This window comes from Taurulus bubalis (genome assembly GCF_910589615.1).
Source record: "Taurulus bubalis genome assembly, chromosome: 16".
NCBI lineage: Eukaryota > Metazoa > Chordata > Actinopteri > Perciformes > Cottidae > Taurulus > Taurulus bubalis.
Window position 1 is genome coordinate 12,531,775 of NC_136604.1, and position 24,581 is coordinate 12,556,355.

General features: G+C 42.1%; 1 protein-coding gene across 1 annotated transcript; it reads left to right on the forward strand.

Moving 5' to 3' along the window:
* Positions 1-548: 548 nt before the first annotated feature.
* pum1 (pumilio RNA-binding family member 1) lies at positions 549-24,076 on the forward strand (the record flags this gene model as incomplete). Its single annotated transcript, XM_079232399.1, has 23 exons — positions 549-586; positions 4,078-4,250; positions 7,045-7,167; positions 8,661-8,729; positions 11,614-11,719; positions 13,109-13,299; positions 13,599-13,771; positions 13,873-14,137; positions 14,461-14,554; positions 15,438-15,536; positions 15,663-15,805; positions 16,205-16,343; positions 16,521-16,655; positions 17,105-17,404; positions 17,601-17,843; positions 19,240-19,510; positions 20,675-20,804; positions 21,007-21,141; positions 21,807-21,944; positions 22,615-22,740; positions 22,949-23,070; positions 23,217-23,409; positions 23,945-24,076. The coding sequence occupies exons 2-23, from the start codon at positions 4,089-4,091 to the stop codon at positions 24,074-24,076; spliced, it is 3,489 nt and encodes a 1,162-aa protein (XP_079088525.1). The 5' UTR covers positions 549-586; positions 4,078-4,088.
* Positions 24,077-24,581: the final 505 nt, after the last annotated feature.

Consider the following 24,581-nt stretch of genomic DNA (forward strand, 5'->3'; position numbering starts at 1 on the left):
TCCCGGAGGTGTAACGGCGCGCGCAGCTGCCGCACACTTGTTGACCGTGTGGCGCAGCACGTTGCCATGGCTGCCAAGCACCTCTTTACCTTAGGGACCCCCGACAACATCACGTTATATACTCGTTTATACAATAAGACAGCTTCATTGGTTTTTTATTACAGTGTTTTCTAGTGCAAGTACCACTAACGCCCTTGGCAATACATATACATATACATATGTTGTTCCGTTTACTACATTTTCCAGTCTTTTTCAATTGTTTTTGGTGACGTACTCGACTGTACGTAGTTACAGCAAATGTTATTTTTTTCAACTCCATTGACAAATAATGTGAAGGAAGTAAAAACAAAACGCAACATAATTACACCCCACAATACAAATAGACTACACAACAAAGGGACCGGTCCGGTATGACCCTCCCTCCCTTCCCGGTTGGCGCAATGAACCGCACGCTCTCTCTCGTGCCTTCCCAGCATGCAGCGCTCTCGCCTGCTCCTCCGTTGAGCCGCCATGTTGTCGGAGTGAAAGCTTGGGGTGTCAGAGAGAAACTGGGGCTGAAATCCGCGTCCATCCTCCCTCTCCGCCGGTGAGTATCACATCCTTGCCGGTCGCGGCAGCACGAGACATCCCTTATTAACGCATCGGTGCGAGTATTGCTGCTATGGCGGGCCTGAGAGGGGCTAAACTGGAGTATTTGGTGCGGCAGAGGCGGCTGCCTCTCTTTGCTGCCTGCCTCTTTCCTCCCGTTGTGTCGGTCTTCCGCTCCAGACAGCTCTCGGGCCTTTGTTAGCATCCCAGTCATGGGGACCTGTGGCTCGCCACACAGGTAGAGACCCCTCGGTGTTTATTGATAAGAGGGAATTGATGTTAGGGTGCCATTGTCGCTGTTAAAAACAGTGTGTGGAGCCCGTGTTTGTCCACCGGTTCGCCCGGCTGAGCTTGTGCCGGGAGGCCGTGTTATTGTTGGTGGACATGGGCAGTGAACCCATCACAATGTCTCCAAGGCTGCCGTTGGTAAATGCAGATGCATTCAAATAAAGACGCCGGTAACTGAGCTTCTACATATGCCCTTTTCGTTTTGTTGTGTCACGTCTGTTCGGAGGAACATGTTTGGTCTGTGTTGAGACACCTAACGTTGTCTCCTGCTAGCTGCAGGTTGCCTGCTAGTATTGTCACACCCCTGTCTGTGCCCGGTATGCAGTGGTTTGATCCCCGGTATTGAATAATGATTAACCCAGTTACATCGTGCCCGTTTCAGTGTGCTTAGTTCCACTTGCAGCCTAACATGCCGTGTGCGTTTCGCTTTGGGGAATGGCTAGTGTTGTGGATTTCCGGGTGTTTCTCTACCTGATCTCGAGCTGTTGCGGATGAAATAGACATCTATCATTTCATTGTGGCTCAATGAAGAGTGAAGCATGAAAACACACGTATGAGAAGGATCACTTGGCAAGCTGGTTTGTTTTGAGTTTGTATGGAGGTGGTGTGTTGCACAGTGGTTTCAACAGACCTCAGAGAAAGATGCATGCATCTGAAGATCCAGTGTCAGACAGACTAGCAAAGTTAATTACTGTACGTGCATATGTGCATACAAAGAAGTACGTGTAATTTCCTTATGGCCTGTAGGGACATTATGCTGAAACTGGTAATTCTACCAGAGTACAGGTTGTAAAATACAAATACAATCTCTGACTGCTGAAAACAACAGAGGTTGTTTTGACCATATTGGCCCTGACCACCAAAGAGTGTGGCCTATGCACATTGCATATTTCTTTGCATGAGCGACGATGAATAAAGGCGATAACCATCTATTTGCAAATTTACTGATATTCAATAGTTCCCATTTACACGCTATAGTTTAACAGGAATATCTAGTTGAGAGTAATGCTGTCTATTACAGTTAGTATTGTGTTAAAGATGTTTTTATTCAACACTTTGGTCATTTTGGAGGATATAGTTTGTGGCGCTGTTGAACTGTATTGTGTTATACTCTGAGGTGTTTTAAAATGTGATTCTACCCTCACTTATAGAAATAAATATTAGAAACCTCTCTCAGTAAAATGCAACACAATGCAACAGCACAGCAAACGTCAGCCCTCAAAATGACCATTGAGTCAAATAAACGTCTCTAAATTCAACAAAGCAGTACATTTGAATCTTCATCAAAGTGATTTATTGTAGGATTGATGTGTTCAACTGCATTTGTTTTAGCTGGGTGCGCTTAATAAACTTATACCCGAGTGTGTATTCTTGTAGTGGTATGACGTAAGCTGTGACAGTGTGAACCTCTACTATGAGCAGTGATCTGCAACCACCTCCCACCCAAAGCTTTGCTTTTACAGGTTTCATAACAACCAAATTACTCTGGATACAACATCTGGAACCATAGAAGAACACATTTGTTAATAATATGCAAATCAATGTGACAAGTGTCCAAGCTGTATTTTAGGGTGCTTACCTTTTCACGGCCGCGCCAGCCGGCACAAGTAACAGGATTAGCAAACAACGGAAAATGTTGTGGTGGTTACTTTCGTTTGATAACAGTGGAAATGGTACCAAAGACAGAGTTGATGAGTTTTGTTTCTGTCGAGTTGGAATGAAGTGCGTCTTCCGGCGATCACTGTTGTCTTGACTAGTCTTATGGCTTTGAGGAGAGAATATGAATTGTATGTTTTGTACATAAAAAATAAATAAAAAAATCATACATTTCCAAACCCTTGTTGATTTGATTTAATTTATTTAATATGTAGCTGCTCTCTCTTCTGATTATCACCAATGAAGTAGTTTTAATGGAAGGGAGCCACCCACGTTGCCCCAAGAATGACAGTATGATTAATTTGAGTCTTATCCCTTATCATGCATCCTACAAAGTTCATAGTGTATTTTGGATTAAACTACATACACAATTTACATTACATTTGATCAGTGGTGCACTGCAGAATAATATGCAGTTCTTCATGCAAATTGACATTACATTGGTTTATTTGGCTTAGGAGTTGGTAGTTAATGGCTGTAGTGTTTTCCTGGGGTGACAATATCTGTATTCTCTTATGCCATTTTTGGATACAATGCCTGACAGGCAGTGTTACGCAGTCAGCTGCATCATCCTGTATATAATAGTTTGTTGAATCATTAGGTACACCTTCGTAAGGGATGATTCAAGGCCTTGCTTCACGCCAGGGTCCCGCATCACCCTGTTGGAGTTCATTTCGTCATAATGAACCTCTTGCTGCACATTTTCCTGCTTATTTCACTTGCTAAGAAAGCAATAATTTGACACACAATGTTGGGGAAAAATAGTTTTTATTTTTAACAGTTTTAATCGGCAGACCAATTTGTTTTACGACATCTTTTGTCAGACTGCCACTACATTTTTTTCATAAAGTATAATTGTAGCACATGCATCATAGATTGTTTTAGTTATCTACTTCAGTATGAGCTGGCACAAGGACTTCAAAAAAGATCTCAGTACTTGTTGCTAGACAGTTAGAAATATTAGTCTGACTTGCTGAATCACTCTGATGGGATTTATGTTGTCAACAGGTTTCCATGCTTAAACTACACTTACTTGCCAGTTTATTAGGTACACTTAAACGTGTGCAAAAATCCATGTAGTCAATACAACAGCTCTGCAATAACTCCTACATTTGCAATGGTTTTAATATTCATGTCTAGTTGAAATCATTATAGTGAGGTCTTAATTCAATATCAGGGTCATTTTGTAGGCTATACTGTTTTGTGACAGACCGTACTTTCTGCAATAATCCAAAATCCCATTTGTCGTTTTATGTCTAAGTAACCAGTACAATGCTAACTTCAGGGGTTGGCCTGACACATATTCTATCCCTGCAGCACTCTATATTAAATACAGAAACAGTAGCAACTTCAATAAAAAAAAAAGTAATTAGAATTTTTGTAACAGAATTTAGACGTGTGTGCTTAATAAACTGACAACTGAGCACAGGGTCTCCATCACCGTTCTGTGTTATACTGGCAAGAGCTCATCAAAAATGTTCTTTGGTCAATGTATTGCTACTGTGTGCCATTGTTTGCATGACAGATGTATTTCTTTCTGGACAGGCTGTGGTGGAATGAGCAGTGTGTGTGTGTTGAAGAGGAAAGCAGTGCTCTGGCAGGATTCATTCAGCCCCCACCATAGAAGTACATCTCCCAGCATGCCCGTGGTGCTGAGCAGCGGAGGACATGCCCCTCCAACAGGGCAGACCCCTCAGGCCATGCCCCCAAGTCAGCAGGTAAATCCCACCACCTTAACATCTTGACATATTTCATTAATTATTGACAAACATCTCTTTATATAATATGTGGCTGCCTAGTCTGTGCTGTTTTTTTCAAGTATTTGAAAATCTTGCAAGCCATCTCACAATCCCTCCATTTATTAGTTTATGTCACAAAACCACAGTAGCCCACGTGTCTTGGCAGGCTCATACCAAGCTCTTTATCATGTTAGCCCACTGAAAGAAAATGTTTCCGTACAGTTCAAAACGACCAAATAATGGTTGCAATATTGAGTCAGTAAGAGTCTGTGAAAAGGTTGATAATAATATATTTATTTAACGATGTCTATTAACGTGGCTAAACAACTATTGGCAACAATACATGTAATTTTCTGCAGCTTATGAAATGGAAAATAACCATCAACTTTGGCATGTTATTGGCTGTTAGCTAAACTGTATAAATTGGGTTATCCCAATAAATGGCATCATTGTTATGATAGCTGCTTATTGTGAGGTAGAACTGGAAGAGCCTCCACTTTTCTTCAAAGTAAATTATAGCAACACTGGACAAAGAGTAGCAATTCAGGTGGGATCTTTTGTTGGCTTTCTTCAACCGAATTTATTATGTGTCCGAAAGTATATCAAATCTGTTTGAAGTATTCACCTTGGGCTCTGGTCTCTTATGATGGTAATTGGCCATTGATTAATACAAAAAATAGTTGGGTGTGGCTATACAAGACTAACTTATCTCAAAAGCTCTCTGTCAGCGCTAAAGGAAGTTATGTACAGTGTTGATGTTATGTAGGACAGCTGTTCCTGTTTGTTGCTAGTCAGGTGGGCTAGCTATGTTATTAAATATGTAATCAAGATTATCTCTGGCGTCCTCTCTGCTGTCCACTACTCGGATACCAGACTGCCTTATGGGTGTCGTGTCTCAGCTTCAGTGCACTGTAAGGATAATCTGTTAAGTATTTCTAAAATGTTGCTTCTTGATAACAAGGTTAACATTTGTCATGACTAATTCTGGAAAAAACAGTCCATGTGAAGTAGCAATTAAGTCAGATTGAATGATATTTTGGTAACTTGTTCTACTGCACGCGTTGCGTTTAAAGAAAAAGACCACGCCCAGCTGTTTCCACAACATGTTGACTGATTCCTTGATGATGGTTTGTTGTGGAGAACTTTGTGTTTACCCTCAAATGAGTAAGAGAGGAAGTCGACTTCAATTTGCATGTGAAAAAAAATGCTTTTGAGTTTTAGTAGAGAGGATGTGTCCTAAATACCTCAACCAACGGAGCTGTTATGATTATTACAATTACAAAAAATTCTTACCACAAATTTGGACTCCTTAACATGTGGTCTGGTTGTTTCTTAGTCTTTTTTTTTCATCATGTAAAGGAGGTTAGTTAATTCTAATAAATAACTGGTATCTATCTAGGGCTGCAACAACGAATCGATAAAAATCAATTATCAAAAGGGTCGGCAAAGAATTTCATCATCGATTCGTTGTGTCGCGCGATTATTACTCCATTCAATAAGTCGCAGAGAAGAAAAAAAAGACCGGAGTCGAGCAACTGGCCGGCCAACGTTTCTGAGATTGGAGTGAGACGAGGAGAAAAGCTGAGGTTGTGATCTTAGCAATAGAACATCTTTGATGTGTCGAGTCTTGGCCAATCAGCGTTAAGATGTCTCGAGCGTCTTCATTTCCCTCAAACTTGTTTTTAATGGAAGCTAGTCGGCTTGCTATCACGTTAGCAAACGTGTTTGGGTTGTGTATTGTCGGTAAAGTTACTTTATGTTCCGTTGCAGTTCAGTCTTGATTGGAAATCAACATAACATGATGAAACATGCCGTCACCCCCCGGTCTGGTTCAGTTCACGCAGTCACTCGTTAACGTTAAACCGGAACACCGGCGCATCTGGCTGCAGGTTTTAAATACATTTTTTTTTTTTTACTCAAAGTAGAATGAATCAAATCACGTAGTTGGGCTTAGCCAACAATGTGACGTCGTGGTCATGAGAGGCCCAGATATTGATGAGATGATGTGAATGAAAGAGTTTAAGGAAGGTGCAGGTCAAAACAGACGTGAGAGGAGCAGTACAGTCCCAGTATTTCATATATATTGATAAAGCAGGGTATGCTAAATGCAGCCTCTGATTCAAGGAGATCAATTACAGTAAAAAAAGCTCACATTTGGCAGATGTAAAGCATACATGTGTATGTTTTTTGCATTAGTCCATTTTTGTATTTTAATTAACAGCTCAGGGATGTTCAAGGAGCAACCTGTTTGTGCACTTTCTGAAGATGTTTTTCACTGTCAGTTCTGTTTTTGAATAAAGGGTTGGAAATTAATGCTTTTTAAAAAAAAAACTTTATCCGATTCATCGGTTAATCGAAAAAAATAATCATTCGATTATTAAAATAATCGTTAATTACAGCCCTATATCTATCCCATATTCTATGCTGTGAGACTAAATAATGGTCTTTTCATTATTGCTGAAAACATTAGATAATCAGATTTTAGTTTTGGTGGTGTTATTGGATTGATCTGCCTTTTTCCACTCCAGATCTTTCTACTATAATTAAACATGTATTTGGCGATGCAATTGAATTATATTTATTCAAATTTTTCCGCATATATTTTGAATGTAGCCATGTTTCAGTTTTTTGTGTTTTTAAAACTAATCTACTCTATAAAACAGTTTAACAATTACTTAAAATACAGGCTATATCTACATGTCACCAGTTGTCTGTGTGTTATAGTTGCTAGTAATTACAGGATAATGTGCGTCTGTGTGTTCGTGTCTCTAAGGGAGTGGCGGGTGCTGGACGTTCCCAGGATGATGCCATGGTAGACTACTTCTTCCAGCGGCAGCACGGTGAACAACCTGGCAAACATCGCTGGCCCACTGGAGACAACATCCATGACAGCCAGGTGTGTGTGTGTGTGTGTGTGTGTGTGTGTGTGTGTGTGTGTGTGTGTGTGTGTGTGTGTGTGTGTGTGTGTGTGTGTGTGTGTGTGTGTGTGTGTGTGTGTGTGTGTGTGTTGTACAAGTTGAAGCACTGATGTTGTTGCTGTATTTCATAGATACTTTTGAGAGAGTTTTTCCTGTTTCGATGTGAGGTCCCGGTTTAACAGGCCAAATTAACCCCTGCCCAGATTAAACCTGGGTATACTTTGGCCCAGGCCAGAGTATACCCCGGGGATAAACTGACCTAGGCCAAACTATACCCCGGGGGTGTAAAAAAGCCTAGGCCATACTATACCCCTCCAGGCCAGAGTATACCCCAGGGGATAAACTGTCTGTTGAGTTGCAACATCGTCATCCACACAAAAGTCGTGACTCCATGGATTGGTTGACCTATCCCGCAAGCTTCAATCTGCAGTCATCAACAGGACATGCACTTTATCTTGAAAACAAGCATGATCATTTTGATGTTGTTATCAGTGTTTAACTTTGAACATTTATATTGTAGCGAGGACTTGCTAGTCTTAGAAGTTGAAGTTTCAGGTTATGACTTTTATTACATTATGTTACAATTGCATTATGTTTTGCGTATGTGCTTTTATTTTAAAGTGTAACACTACTGAGAAGTGTGCTAGTAATCTTTGATCTTTGTGGATGTTTTGCTGTTTTCAGTGTTTAATTTTGAACATATATTGTAGCAAGGACTTGCTAGTCTTAGAAGTTTCAGGACGTAGTAATCTTTGATCTTTGTGGAAGTCTAATATGTTTTTTGTTTTTCTTGTTTAAGTAATATTTTCTTGTTTTAAGTAATACAAGTCTATGTTTTAAGATTGAAGTCAGTTAGCTTTCTCACTTACCTGACAAAGCTGAATACCCCCCCGCCCCAATAAAATGTTGAAAAATTAAGTAATTATTGTGTATATCACTCAACACTACTGATATCATGGGGGTATAATCTGGCTTGAGGGGTATGAATTAGCCTAGGCCATAATATACCCGGGGTATAATGTATAATCTAGCCTAGCCCCTTTAACCTCAGGTATAGTCCGGACTGGGGGTATACTATGGCCTGTTACACCGGGACAGGGATGTCATATGTGTATAGATTGTAGAGCCCTCTGAGGCAAATTTGTGATTTTCGACTATATAAAATAAACTGAATTGACTTAATGTTTGCTGGTACAAAGTCACAGAAACATTTCTACACATGTAACCATAAAATCTAGGAAAACAAAGTTTTAATTTCTGAGTTTCAAAACGCCATTTAATATTGGAAATCATACACGTTTTAATTGATGCCATTTTGAATAATCTTTTAATTCTTTTAAAAACTTTAAATGGTCATGTAACCTACTGTTCTGCAAATCATCTATGAAAGCAATTACTAATTAACATAAGTAATTAAAGCTAGGTTTATGTTTATACATTAGTTGAATATGAGACATGTCTCTGTCTGCAGGTGCGATCCATGGACGAGCTGAACCATGACTTTCAGGCTCTGGCTCTGGAGGGCCGCGCCATGGGAGAGGTGAGACATCATGTTTGCTACTCGGGGTTGTCTATGGGCTCGAAGAAAGTGACTTGTGACCATGTAGCTTTAATACATCACCTGATAATGGTGCATTTTGGGATGTGGTTACTCGTAGCATGTATGCACAGTTTCTACATTTATACTCGCTGGATTCTAAGGGGTCACATGATGTGTCAACATTTGATATGAAACTGGATGATATGTATTTTGTGACTTGGGCAGCCGGCTGAAGACATGATTGTTGTTGAGTTAGATTGCTCAGTCGAACTTGAATAACAGGAAATCCTAGGAATGAGAAATCAGTTGATGGTCTTTCCACCAAAAGTAGTGTCTACTTGTGGTGTTCCGAATGAAATGCTGTGAAAGATGAGAAGAGACGAAGCTGAGGTTTATTTTTTATTTAAGCTGGGGGGTCTGGCTGTTGGTATAAACAGTCTGCTTTGTATTTCTGTTACGGTTGGACCGTTGCCTACAAATAGTTTTGGCTCGTTGAACTTAGGGCTGATCTACGTTTGTTTGTCTCGTATTTGGTGAATATTGTTTGTCTGTGATGGACTGAAATACATCTTTAATGAGATGTAATAACATGTTAAAATATATCCTAGAAATTATAGCTCAGTTCACACACGCTTTTCAGATTTTGATTTCCCATGCAACAAAGAGTTTCCTGTTGCCTGTTCACATTTTCAGAAACAAAGTCCTTTCTTTAAGTGAGATAGGTGCTGACTAATAAAAAGTGAAGAAATCTATGGAGAGAAACTCAAATGAGCTGCTGAGGAGTTGCTTGAGAGTCTCCCAGAGTCCAAACACTTCAAACTAAACAATTGTAAATAAGTATTAGTTGACATACTTTTATTTCATAGCTACATTTTAACGACATAAATGAAGAAATGTTTTTTTCCAAATCTCTCTTCATTATGCCCGTCTCTGTGCGGGTGAACAAAGGACGCCTATTTAGTTTTATTATCTTTGATTGATTAATTGATCATTAACTGTTAACAGACAAGATTAAAATGGAGGCTACTATTTAGAACTCACGAATGTCCCATTTAAAAATAACCAATACAACAGATGTTTAATAAGAATCACAGATGGTGGCTCGATGGATCAGCCGGCCTCAGGAATCGCCTCTGAATCTGGGTTTCTATTTGAAACCTTTCAGGGCCGGCATCATTGTTTTCAGTGTCCCGGAGAAGTTACGGTCCAATATTGTCTGTGTTTATTGACCTTAAACAATTGATAGACGGGCTATATAAAAAAAAATGACCTCATCATGAACGCTTGACATTTTTTGGTTTCGTTTCAGCTCTCCTGTTTCTATCTTTCATACTCGCTGTCATTGTCATCTTTTGTGTTTCACTGTGTTTACTTGGAGTGGACCAGAGGGAAGAAGTGAAGATAAAGTTGTCTCTGCGGTTTGCAGGCTCGGCATTGAATATTATACTATTTGTAGAATTGGATTCCAGTGGTGGCTGTAGGATTGTTACTCTTCGTGTGATCCAAATCTTTCCAGTACATTGACTTAACATTGTAAAGTCAATGTATTGAAAAGAGATTGAGGGAAAACGATTTCCGGATAAACGATTTACATTTAACAAAATCTTTTTACAGCCATAATAAATATCCTTCAGGAAAATCCCATTTAGTAACATGAAACTGTCTGAGGAAATTGACTGAAATCTTTGTATATGTCCAGTCAATATTTAACTATTTTACTAATCTTGACCACTTTTTAAAGTGTGTGAGCATGGATGGTTATTAGGATTTGCTCAATGCTAGTACTCTTATCAATACTCTTATCGGTTCTTTTTTATATATTGTGAGAAATCTTCCGTTGAGATCTAACGCCGTAACTTCTAAATTACCGATAGCAGAACCGTTAACTTTGGACCGTATCAATACTCCGGGTGTGACTCTACTCAACTCTCCCTTTCCAAGCATGTTGGAGAACCTTCAGGTCGGGATAAATATCTTTATGATTTAATTTATGAAAGGAGCTACTTTAATCACTACTCTTGCTTTTAAAAACATATAACGTATTTTAATTACATTCAGAACAGCATTAGATGTTTTGAATAGTTTATACACCACTGAATATTGTTTCTAGAGCAGTAACAATGTTTCAAACAGCAAAGTCACTATATAAAGCCATTCATTTCTCACTGTAAACAAATCGTGTGTGTATGCAGCAGAGGAAAATTTAACCAAAAACATTAACAGGTACTAAATAAAAGCACCCGTAATGTATGAGTTTATCAATATTCCGATCTTTGGTCGCCAGTCCTACATTTAGGTAATGTCAAAATGCGAACGACACTAAGTATTTGGCAATTCTGGGCTGCTGTAGAAACATGGCGGTGCATCATTCTGAACCACCTGGATGTGTGTGTGTGTATGTGTATATATATATATATATATATATATATATATATATATATATTCCTGCTAATAAATCCCACTAACTGTTACACACAGTTCCTTTTAAACAAAGCGCAATTTTGTTGTAAATAACAAAAACTAACTAAATTGATGGTAGTGTGTTATCTAGTTATGCCGGCCTGTTTTTGTTTGTTTGGGGTGCATTCAGGGCTCAAAGTACCTCCAACAGATCCGTGTACCACTGGAAATTGCAATGAATGCAGCACTGGCGGCTTAACACCAAAATAAAAGCAAAAGACATTCTGAAGTGTATCCTGTTAGTCAGATTTGAGGACCGTTCTGCTCACATTGCCAGTAATACAAACTAATCATTTGTGCGTAGATTTGTTCATATTTAGCCCATTCTGCCACGTGCTTGCAAGATCTGTGCAACCATTTTTACCTTGTCGTCTTTCCTTCTCTGTCTCTTCCCTTTCTCCTCTGTTTTCCTATGTATTTGTAGCAGCTGCTACCTGGTAAGAAGTTCTGGGAGGCGGATGATTCTGGGAAGGACGGACCAAAAGGGATCTTTCTGGACCAGTGGAGGGACAGTGCATGGGGTGCCTCAGGTATATACCAGTCTGGCTTAGGTTTGGGATGCGGCGGAAGACAGTCGGCTGTTAATAAACATGGCAGTTTGGTTTCACAAGCACATCAAGAAACCACCACAATCACTGTGGTGTTGGACACACATATTTAGGTTCTTCTCAGAATCAAAAGCTGATCAAAAATCACCCATATGTTCTCTCATATGATGAGAATTATGGTGTATCATATCAACAAAATGTAGTTATATCTTTTGGCATTATGACAAAAGAAATATTCCTGGATTTCAGAAGCAGTTTGGCAGTTTTACCTGTAGAGGAAAAGTATACATACAAGCACATTTTCTGGTGGTTTTAACTTCGAATTGTTTATTAGATGGCATGTTTTCATAAACCGTTGGATGCAATCTGCATTTGTCCACATTGCTGATGATACATATCTTAATATCACATCCCGTGAAATGAACAGTTTCTGACCCAGTTAAGACTCAGTCCCAGTGTGCCAAGCAGACAAAGAAACTCTTCTCAAAAAACACCTCGGCTCATAAGGGGGAAAGAAATGTATGAACCCACAGTAGAGGCAATTACGATAATCCCAATGCAGCTGTAGGCAATAGAGACGATTACAAAAAATTACAGAAAATTGTAACGGAATAAATTCAAAACCCAGGGGATCTATAACCCATCAATGGGATTATAATTAGACTGATATAATTAAAGTCTAATAAAAGACATCCAGTAAAATAAAGTGGAAAAAAATGGTTAAATACAACTATTGAAAACGCCCATTAAAAGGTCACAAAGCACTGTAAACAAGACGGCTCTGTGTTTCAAGACAACCCCAACAGGGTTTCTATCACTCCCTGCAGGGAGCGAGAGCGCACCGAGCACCAAGTTCACGACCCGGGAAGCAGCACAGTCCGGTCGAGGGGTGCTGTAAAGCGGACAGCCGGAGTCCAAAGCCACTCTGTGTCTGAGCCGAACTAGAGCCGGTCGCTGCGCACCGCTGCAGAGGAAATGCGCATGGAGAGCCCAGCGTTGAGAAGCGTAAAGATATTTACGGTTAATTATGAAAGTATGGCGGAGAAAAATGGACTGTTGACCTGTCACAGTCTCTGTAATTAATTGGAAACACTGAAGTTTGGCTCCTGGTGTCAACATCTGAGCAAAATCTGATGTGGGAACGTTCAGACCTCAGAAAATACAGTCTGACGTGTTGGGATGATGAAATATGGAACAATGCAAAAGTGGATTATGTAGTTTTTGCTTTGTGTGATGACTTTAAAAACACATCTGTAATGTAAAATATTATCATGTAAGTCGTGCTTATGTGTTGGAAGCTGTCACTTTATTGCCTGAACCGTTTTCTCCGTGCATGCATGTTATCAACAGTTCCTCTTCCGATCGCCTTAGATCACTCCGTGTCTCAGCCAATCATGGTGTCCCGTCGGCCCGGGCAAGGTTTCCATGGCGGTGAAGTCGGGGTGGGTTCGGTGATGTCACCGCGCTCTGAGAGTGGAGGGCTGGGAGTTAGCATGGTGGAGTATGTCCTCTCCTCCTCGCCAGCGGACAAACTGGATTCCTGCCTCCGAAAAGGACCGTATGTAAGTCTGAAGGCGATTTCCTCATAATCACTTTCTCCTCTGCAGCACTATTATTCTGATTGTAACGATCTTGACTTTTCGCGAAACAACTACAGCGTCACACCTTCAATAACCTCATCAGCCCATCTGTCATTTTTCTCTGTCAGCCTGTGATTGTCAAAAGAGGACAGGTCTGTGACCGTGTCAGTCTGTCCTTCCCACTCTCTACCATTTGTGTGTTTGCAATCTGTCAAGTATTCAGCGCCTCCATATTTCAGCTTTTCACTGTCTGCTTTGTTTCTGTTCCCTTCGTCACACAGGGACAGAGGGATGGAGAGGTGGAGGAGGAGAAGCGGGAGAAGCCAAAGGCAACATTTGAAGGAGAGAAACTGAAAGAGTTGACCGAAGTTGAAGCTGATGTAATCAACGATGTCATCAACCCCAATGGGCTGCCCGTGCAGAACGGCCTCGATGTCGATGTCAAAGAGTTTGGGTACGGCTCTGCGTGAAAGACACTCGTACACACAACTTGAAATGCTTCTTGTTTTAAAAGCAGCCTTTTAGACGTAAACTGAACTCCTCCCCTCTCTGCAGTCGTCCCCAAGGCATCATGCCGGTCCCTGGTCCCGAGAGTGACCTGCTTGGAGGTCCCGGGGGTGTAGGGGCTGATGGCATGACACCCATGGGAGGCGGTGGAGGCCCCAAACCTCCTGAAGACTTCTCTGGCGTGGAACAAGGTGGCGTCACTATGGACCCCATGGAGTCAGTAATGGAGCCGCTTCAGTTTGACTACAACTCCCAGATGCCCATGGACTCTGCGCCCACCGTGGGCTTATTCGATTACGCCAACCAGCAGCAGGTGAGAGCAACGGGCAGAGAAAAGCATACACAACTTTGTCATTAGCTCTTCATTAGAAGTTATCACTATTTTTGACCAAGTACCTCTATTGTTTTTGCAACAATATTGTAGTGTTGACTGTTGGTGTGTCAGTAATGTGAATATAGTGTATATATTATAATAAAGTGGATAAACGCAAAAGTGAATTTAGGAAATTACATCATTTAACTGTAATGCAGCCTTTGATACCAGGAAAAAAAAAAACACAGCCGTGTTACTAAATCTAGTCTCATGTCACATTATTGATATTCAAGAGTTATTTACCGGTCGTTGTGCCTTTGCAGCTGTTTCAGAGAAACAACGCTCTAGCAGTGCAGCAGTTAACAGCCGCCCAGCAACAGCAGTACGCCTTGGCAGCAGCACAGCAGTCTCACATTGGTAAGAGAGTGAGTGTTTGTGTATGCATGTATGGACATATGAAGGTCGTATGTTAAAGTGCATTTGACAGGTTGTCACTGACCGCATGCAAAGGGTAACTATCATCCGGCTTTGTTTCATTTTGGGCAATCTCGGAACCCAACATCTATCACGAGTCGTTGAGTTTGAGTTCAGAGATGATGACATTGGTCAATACTAGTCAGACTACAAATGGAAACCAAAAGGCTGCTTATATAAGGCAATGAAAATCAAGTCAAATTTTTGTCAAGTTTTTGAAAATCATTTCTTATTTGTGTTTCTTTTGCCATCATTCTTATTGATATATAACATTTTACTCGCTAGTTTAGTGAGTAGATGAATCAATACATAACACATGTATCACTATAAACAGCTTTACAGCTGAATGGAAATTGCACCCACATGATTTGACCCATAACTATGTTATTTAAGAAATGTATTTACCCAAAATTCCAATCATTATATTTACAGGAATTTCAAACGTTTGTTGGTCTAGAGACTCAACAACAGGGACTCAGTGGGTGCTGCAATTTTAAGTTTTTCATTTTGGAGCAAAAGAACAGACGTTACAAAAAACGACGTTGTTGCAGTCAACTCTGGATTAATATTTGTTAGGTTCACTCCAAGGCAATTAAAGCTTGACTAGCCTAAAGAATCTTTCAGAAACATTTTGGTCATGCGCTCAACTAAAAAAATCTGGATAAATTAATTTTAATTAGAATCTTAATTACTGTGTTAGTAGAGTATATTCTTAAGTGGATTTATCATGTGTTAAAACTTTATTCTTGGTGTTTCTATGAATTTATTCCATGAGTATTCCACCTTTTGGCTCTGGTTCACCTTTTTACCCTCCGTGTGTTCTCAGGTCTGGCCCCTGCATTTGTGCCCAATCCTTACATCATTAGTGCTGCTCCACCAGGGACCGACCCCTACGCAGCCGGACTAGCAGCAGCAGCTACACTCGGTGAGACCTGTGTTTTTGAAATGGACCTTGTGCTCCATGTTAATTAATTTCCCACAGTCAGGACATGCATAAACACAGACAAAGTCGTCCCATCTCACCTGTATATTGTGTATTTGTTTGGGCCAGGTCCAGCTGTGATGCCTCCCCAGTACTACGGTGTGACCCCCTGGGGTGTCTACCCTGCCAGCCTTTTCCAGCAGCAGGCTGCTGCAGCCAACAACTCGGCCAATCAGCAGGCGGCAAACCAGGGCCAGCAGAACCAACAGCAGGTCAGTCGGCTGCTCGCCAAGAAACTGGCATGCTGATTCTCATTGGCTCAAGTTGTTTCTGTCAGATCTCTCCTCATGTGCCAGTTAGAATTTGCATTCAGTCTGACTGCTGCTCGACTTGTGTCTGTATGCAGAAAACTCTTTGCATCCCTTGACGATCATAAATCAATCAGCAGGAAGTGTTTCATCCAACTGCTGTTTATTTACTCCTACTTTTCTCATATGCTTCTGCTAATAAAAGGAATGTGCGCTCATCCTGGTTATTTATTACAAGGCACCATTTGTCTCTGTGTGAGGGCACATTGTTTTAGAAATGAACTAGAAGATAATGTGAACATGATGGAAAGGTCTTTTGTATATTGATGACAATTCAAATGCCTAATTTTTCGTTTTATTAAGGTGATGCGAGGCGGGGGCAACCAACGACCTTTGACCCCCAGCCAAGGTCAGCAGGGTCAACAGAATGATCAGCTGGTTGCAGCAGCAGCAGTCAACTCAGCCCTTGCCTTTGGGCAGGGGTTAGCAGCAGGAGTCCCTGGTGAGTGTCACTCAGCAAAACTCTCTACAGAATGATTTCCAGATATCTTCATTATAAAACTGTTCCATCAGTGACAGCTGAAATCACCCACACACCCATTGCTACATGAAGGACAGGATATGCTAAAATCAATTTAGGTGCACTCTGAATAATCCTTTGCTGCTGTCTCTTTCTCAGGCTACCCAGTCCTGGCCCCTGCAGCCTACTATGATCAGACAGGGGCCCTTGTGGTCAACACTGGAGCTCGGAGTGGCCCTGTTCGCCTCATGGCCCCTGGCTCTGTCATCATATCTCCTTCTGCAGCACAAGCAGGTAAAACGGCAATGCACGAAGAGCCTTCAAGGTTTGGTCTGTCTCTGTTGTTCCCTCCTGCCAACAGCACAAACAAGGATGTCATGAACGCAACACAACGGATTGCACATTGTGATCTTGTACATGTTCTGAATGTCCCGTTCCTCCAGAACATGCAATTAAAAGATTGAGACGGTACCTTCAAGCTTAGCCTAACATTTTTCCCATGAGTTTCTGTGAGTCAATGTTATTAATTAGAATTTAGACGCTAGTATGGAAAATGTGTTTGCAATAATATTCAAGATGATGCATGCAATTTTAAATGGTTTAAATAAACTTTGTGACATTTTAAAATTGATTCAGTAGGAATTTGTACTGTGTCTGTCTGTCTGTCTTATTTACTTAAGAGTTGTTGGAAAGGACAGAAGGGAAACCTGCATAATCACTTCTTGTGTTGTCTCTTCCTCCAGTTGCAGCAGCAGCAGCCTCCGCAGGTGGTGCCAACGGTGGTCTGGGCGGTGGGGCCAACGGTCCGTTTCGTGGCATGACGTCCCAGCAGCCTCAGCAGCAGGGTGGCCCCGGTGGGGGTCTGGGAGGAAGCTCCTTTTACGGATCCTCCTCCCTCAGCGCCTCCTCCCAGAGTTCCTCTCTTTTCTCACAAGGCTCTGGTCAGCCAGGACCAGGGTCTGCCTCTTTGGGCTTCAGCCAGCAGGCCTCCTCCTCCCTCGGTGCCACACTAGGGGCGACGCTTGGAGGCTTCGGCACTGCAGGTAGGACTACACCTTTCCCACGGAGTCTACTGCTGGAGTCTTATCAAAGCGGTCAGTTGTTTTTTTTTTATTTTTTGTTTATTTTAAATATAAGTGTATAAATTTGCACAAAAGATAATCTGTTAAACAAAGAAAAGAAAAAAATTCACTGTTCCAACATTTCACTGATCTATTGCATGTCGTTGTCGCACTCTAGTGGCCAACTCAAGTGGTGGCGGCGGTTCCAGGCGGGACTCCCTGACAGGCAACAGTGAGCTGTACAAACGCACGAACTCTAGCCTCACCCCGATTGGACATGGAGGCTTCTATAACGGCACCTTGGGTTTCAGTCCTTCCCCCGGCCCTGTGGGCATGCCCCTACCCAACCAGGGCCCCTCCCATTCCCTCACACCCCCGCCCTCCCTATCCAATCACAGCTCCTCCTCAAACCTCAATCTTGGTAAGTGTCTTTGATTCAGTTGAGGTTAATGTCATTGATTTTCTTTTGTTTCACAATAATGCCACTGGAATAGCTACTCTATGGAAATGGTGCTCTTTTGCCAAACACAAAGCCATTGCTATTTTCATGTGCCAGATTATACTCACGCTGACTATCAATTGGCAAAATCCACCACACCTGCATTTGTCCCATTATTTTTCAAAGAAAGCATTTGTAGAACACAACTGTGAAGACTCCATGAGCCTCAATGCAACAACAGTTTATTGAAGTTTAACACATGGACCTATCTGGATTTTGGTGTAGTCTCTAAACAAGGAATTTATTCACGTAGATTGATGCAATTCGATGTTAAAATGTACACACTGAACAGTTTTTAAACGAGCGTTGCTAAATGTGTGCCATCTATCTCAAGATGAACAGATGTATACTATCAACTGACAAATTAAAATTTGACAACGGGTCTTTTTAGGCAGCATATTTTAAGGAATTAATTACTGAAAGACTTGTTTCCAGTGTGTTGTGTGTATTTCCATGATTGACAGTTGGCAGCATGAAGTGTAACGCCTGTGATTAAACGACAATCAAACAAACTGACGGAGCCAAGTTGAGGCTTCATAATGACTGATCGACTGGTTGCTGGTTTGGCAAAGTCTTTGGAGATGTATTACTGTACACATGGGAACTGTAAATTGCAGCTCAACTACACTGTGTACAGATCCTAACTGGAATATTTGTATAAATCACCAGGTTACTGTGTGTGTGTGTGTGTGTGTGTGTGTGTGTACACACAACGCATTTGACTTTTAAATGCATTGCTTGGAATCAATGTAATTAGAACGTCTACAACACAATGTAATGCAGTTGAATACAGTAAGGGACTTCTTAGTGTTGGCCTGCTTAATATTTGAAGCAGTGCTGCCATCCAGTGCTCTGTTTCTGTGCTGCATAGTTTTAACATTATTTTCATAATCTCAAAAAAGGTAGTACTGCAGTGTCATCAATTTAAAAAAATAAAAAAAAATAATTTTCAACCCATGCAAGTTATCATTGCAGCAGCATTTAAAATGCAGTGCAAGAGAGAAATTCATCCCCCGCCTGCTGTTAAAAACTACCACGAACCTTGGCAGACTTTGGGGGATTTTCAAATACTTGTCCACTGACTTGGTTTGCCTCTAAGGTGTGCATGTCCCTTTTTCGGGATATTTGTATGTATGTATGTATGTATGTATAAAGACAAATCATTGCCATTCAGTTTTTTTTGTATAACTGTTTTGCATGGTCTTGGCTTTTTGGTTCAGGCCTATTATTGTTGTGAGATTTCCTCTGATCCAAGAGGTTGTCTGAGCACTATTTGTCAGTTCTGACAATCGCCTCCCTTTTCTGTCTGACCCCACAGGAGGCCTGACCAATGGCAGTGGGCGTTTCATCTCTGCAGCTCCAGGAGCAGAGGCCAAGTACCGCAGCGCCGCCAGCTCAGGCTCCTCCCTCTTTTCACCCAGCAGTCAGCTGTTCCCTTCGTCACGGCTACGCTACGGCATGTCGGACGTGATGCCGTCAGGCCGGAGCCGCTTGTTGGAGGACTTTAGGAACAACCGCTACCCCAACCTGCAGCTCAGAGACATTGCAGGTCACATCATGGAGTTCAGCCAGGACCAGCACGGCAGCAGGTACACACACACACACACACACACACACACACACACACACACACACACTAATATTACTTCAACCTAGAAATAGACAGTTAAACACAAGCTACCAATAACACATCAGTGCCTTGCAAGTAAATCTCAATTTGACTACCTAGTGATCTTCTGTGTGCGTATATATTTTTATATAAGCATGTATATTTTTAGATACCTGACTAACGCAGCTAAGCAGAAATGAGGCTTTAAAGCAGTGAAATTGACAGTTTAGGCTGTTATGTCGTCCATCTAGGCCGTATGTTCTGTGTCATTGATATGTTCAGATAAGATACCCTTTTATTCCGTCCGTCCTGCAGTTCCAGAGAAGATAAAAACATACAACACACAGCTTTCTTGAAACTGTTTGTTGGATCACACACTATTTTCTGTCTACTAAAGGAGGGGCGAAACATTTTTAACCCCCATCATTTTTATAGCAGTGTGTACAAGTTACCACCAGGGTGTTATGCCTTATCTATCATATTTAATACTCCCCAAGACTGCATGGAAGAATAAGGACATGAATTTCTGCTCAACTCTATAGACCCTAAATCTGCGTTAATGATGCACTCACTGTTGCAGTCGTCAATATGGGTCCTCCAGCGGAGTGTATAGTCAGTCTAAACTGAGTTTCAGGCCACTCTGGGGTCCTGGCTTCTTGGTCTGCCTGGGTTGAATCAGTCTGGCCTCAAATGCAGATGCACTTCTCCACTGAAATTATCTATTAATACACCATGACATTCAGTCTGCACATTCCAGACGTTTTCATTTTACAGTCTCCTCAACATCACTGTCCTTTTTATCTCTGCTTTTTGCCTGGCATCCATCACTTCACCTCACAGGCTACTTTTTCTTCTCCGAATTTCATCTCTTTTTGTCTTACTATTCCCTCAGGTTAAAGATTTAGAATCAGCTCTGTCTTTGAGCATCTGTTTCACTTTATTGCTCTGTCACTGTCTGCTGTGTTTATTAGTCTTTTGTCTTCAAGTTCATCCAAACTTTGTGAATGCACTTTATTTACTGAGTAAGCTGTGTACTTAGTCATGAGGCTTTTATAAATTGCAAATGCCAAGAAAATGAAACTGAAGAGCAACAAAACAAGAGGTATCTGTGGTTAATATAATGTTTATCCTCTGTCTCCAACAGGTTTATCCAGTTGAAATTGGAGCGAGCCAGTTCAGCGGAGCGCCAGCTCGTCTTCAGTGAGATACTGCAGGCCGCCTACCAGCTAATGGTGGATGTCTTTGGAAATTACGTCATCCAGAAGTTCTTTGAGGTGTGTGTGAGAGAAGTCAGATAATGTACAGTGATTTAGCCAAGCTTGAATTCATGAGGATGCCCGAGTCATTGATTCGCTAGAACTGCACCTGAATTTCATGTCCTTTTGTGGTCTCTGTGGCTGTGTAATATATACGTGGTGTTGTGTTTTATCAAATGGATTAGAGGATTTACAAGCTTATTTTGTGTGTTTGTTTCAGTTTGGCAGCCTAGACCAGAAGCTGGCTCTGGCAGAGAGGATCCGAGGTCATGTGCTGTCTCTGGCCCTGCAGATGTACGGCTGCAGGGTCATTCAGAAAGCTCTGGAGTTCATCCCCTCTGATCAGCAGGTCATTGTAAGTACACTAGTTCTCTAAACCTTTCTTGGTTTATCAACTGCTGTGATTTTGGCTCATCACTGTCAGAAAAAAAGTAAAACATTCTTTGAAATGTACTGAATTTTAAACCAGGACTACTGTCCCATGTGCTCATAATTCATTCATGAATGAGGTTGCATTGCTCATGGATCACTAATTCCTGTTTATATAGCAGAATAATGAGGCAGGCTCCTTACGCCCGTATGGCATTTCTCATCTACATTATGGGTTTTATGTTGGCGCTGCCTCGTGTAGCAGCAGGTTCCTCACAGGCACTCCGTCATCAACGATGAATGAGGCTAATGATACCACAGTTTATATGCAAATGTTGAACTGCAGGTGTTAAGATAAATGTAACTGAATATTAGCCGGTCGAATTGTGCTTAAATTCAGTGGTTTGGGGGTAAAGTAAGTGTGTCTGTGTGTGAGAGCCAGAGAAAGGTATCAATCTCTCCTTAATGGACATCAATGGAATCTCCAGGGCAACTGCTCAATCCCAGTTTTATTTGTTAGGCGATAAGACGCTGTGAAAAATGAAGGAGAGTTTGGAAAATGCTTTCAGGCGATATTTGATTTCTCACAAACAATTACATGCCGTCTCTTGCTCTGCTCTCCCTCTTCCTTCCCCTCTGTCCTCCCTGCAGAGTGAGATGGTGCGGGAGCTGGACGGCCATGTGTTGAAGTGTGTGAAGGACCAGAACGGTAACCACGTGGTGCAGAAATGCATCGAGTGTGTCCAGCCTCATGCGCTGCACTTCATCATAGACGCCTTTAAGGGACAGGTGGGTCCCGTCTGTGAGCGTGCACTCTGAAAATATTTCCACATTCAATCACTGAAGCCTGCCGGTGCTTGGCTGGCATCCACACACCCATACACTGACGCTGCCTTGAGGCAGCAAGCATATTGTCACCGCCAAAGTACATAGACATACTTACTCGGTCCTCTCCGGGGACGGGGGACGTTGCCACGGCAACAGAAACCTCAGCCCAGTGGCAGCAGCCATCTTCTATCTGCCAGCTAAATGTCACATTAGCATAAAGTGTTAAAAGAAAGATGTTGTGTCCATGCATTTGCCTTTTTTGTTCGACGCTAATGAGAGGTTTCAGTTTTGAGGATTTACTCTGGATGCGCTGACAGTAAATCTCTACGGAGTTCTTTGCTTCTCACACATTTGCATGTTGTGTAACTGCATGTTTTCTACACTGGCTTAGATTTGTTTGTTTAGCTGAAAGCATGTCAGGAATTTTCCTTCACCTTGCCTGCAGGGGTGGGCAGGGTGTGTGAAAGTATGCCTATGATCATTTGATGCTTTAATCCCAGAGACTTTCTGTGCCTCAAGGGAAGGTGGTTTGAACCGAGGGAAATTGGGGCTGTTTTCAACTCGCCGAGCTCCAGGACCACTTGGTGTATGTCATGAATAAGTAACATGTAATTATGTGTGTCTCTCTCAGGTCTTTGCCCTCTCCACTCACCCTTATGGCTGCCGAGTCATTCAGCGCATTCTCGAACACTGCCTTCCTGAACAGACGCTGCCTATACTGGAGGAGCTCCATCAACACACGGAGCAGCTGGTGCAGGTAACGCACACAAACTAGCGCTCGCTGCTGTCGCTCTTCCTCCTCTCAACTGTCTCTAGGCTGGCAAACATAATTGGTGAAGTGGCTCAAATAAAACTTCTCCAAGTATAGGTTCTTGAAGTTGGCTGCGTGTTTGATGTGACATCAGAAGCACCAGCTGGTGTCCTCACGTTTTAGTAAATGTGTCTGTGTGGATTGTTTTATTTAGGACCAGTACGGCAACTATGTGATTCAGCACGTTTTGGAGCACGGCAGAGCTGAAGATAAGAGCAAGATAGTGGCTGAAATCAGAGGCAATGTACTGGGACTCAGCCAACACAAGTTTGCCAGGTAAATCTTGGCACTAACACATGGTTTCAGTTTTAAGTTCCCACATTGACACATGTTTCTTCCTTTTCGCCACAATTGCAGACTTTTTCTTTTTTCGTTCTCTTTTAAATGCACCGTAACGCTCACCCCTCCCCTCCTGTCTTTAGTAATGTGGTGGAGAAGTGTGTGACCCATGCGTCACGGGCAGAACGTGCCGTGCTGATAGATGAGGTGTGCAGCCTGACGGAGGGCCCCCACAGTGCCTTATACACCATGATGAAGGACCAGTACGCCAACTATGTAGTGCAGAAGATGATCGACGTGGCCGAGCCCACCCAGCGCAAGATCGTAATGCACAAGGTGGGTGGAAAGCATGTCTCTTGTCAACCCATAATCCCACCTTCACTTACCTGCACGTCAATAAATCTTTACAAGGTCACTGCGTTCAATGGTTCCCTAGACCAGTGGTTCTCAAATGGGGGTATGTGGAGGCACTCCAGGGGGTACGCATTTTTTTTTAAATCTATTTAAAATTAGCATCCATTCAAGAATTCTTTAAAAATAGTTATTTAATATATATTCAATAAAAGATAAGTGTAAGTTCATAAACTGAATTGTGTCAATTCTATATTAAATCAGACACTGATGGCACAGCGACGTGTATTACATCTTTTTTTTTTTTTCAACCAGAAATGATTTTGCGCTGGTTGGTTGAGAAAATATTTTGCAGGGGGTACATCCCTGGAAAAAAAGGCTGAGAACCACCAATGCAACGGGTGATTTTCTGTTCTAGTAGAGCAAAATGCAGAAGTGAAGGGGAAACGCCAAAGAAGGGTGTGTTGGAAGTGCACACCGCCCATATTAATTTTGAACATGTGCTTTTGTCTCCGTACAGATCCGGCCTCACATTTCCACCCTGAGGAAGTACACGTATGGAAAACACATCTTGGCCAAGCTGGAGAAATACTACATGAAGAATGGCGTTGACCTGGGTCCTCTCTGTGGCCCTCCCAATGGCATCATGTAAACCCTTTTTTTTTTTTTTTTTTGTTCCCTCCTTTCCAGCCGGAAATCATCATCTGCCACCTGACCTGCTCCTCCCCCCCACTCTTCACCTCATCCTCCTCGAGCTGTCATGTCTACCAGCCCCACCCTACTATCCCTGTCTGACCTTCAGAGGGCATCACGCCCTCTTTCCCGCTCCAAATCCTGCTCACCGAGGACAGAGTACCCCTCTCGCCCTTGTTTCCATGACAACCCTTTGGGAGGAGCCTGTTGCTACAGGCAGCCTTAGTTTTTTTGTCATATTGTTGCCCCTCCCCCACCTGCGCCCCAGGCTCACTGAATTGGGGGAGTGAGGGGAGGAGGGCAGGGAGTGGAGAGAGGTGAGGCCTGTTCCGCTCTCTCCTTTTTTTGTGTTTTTGTTTTCTTTAATTTTCTCTTTTCTGGTAAACGAAAATCATTTCACTTTTTGCTACTGCTGCACACACAATCCTTCCTCCTCCCATCCTGTTCACCACTATGAGATGGAA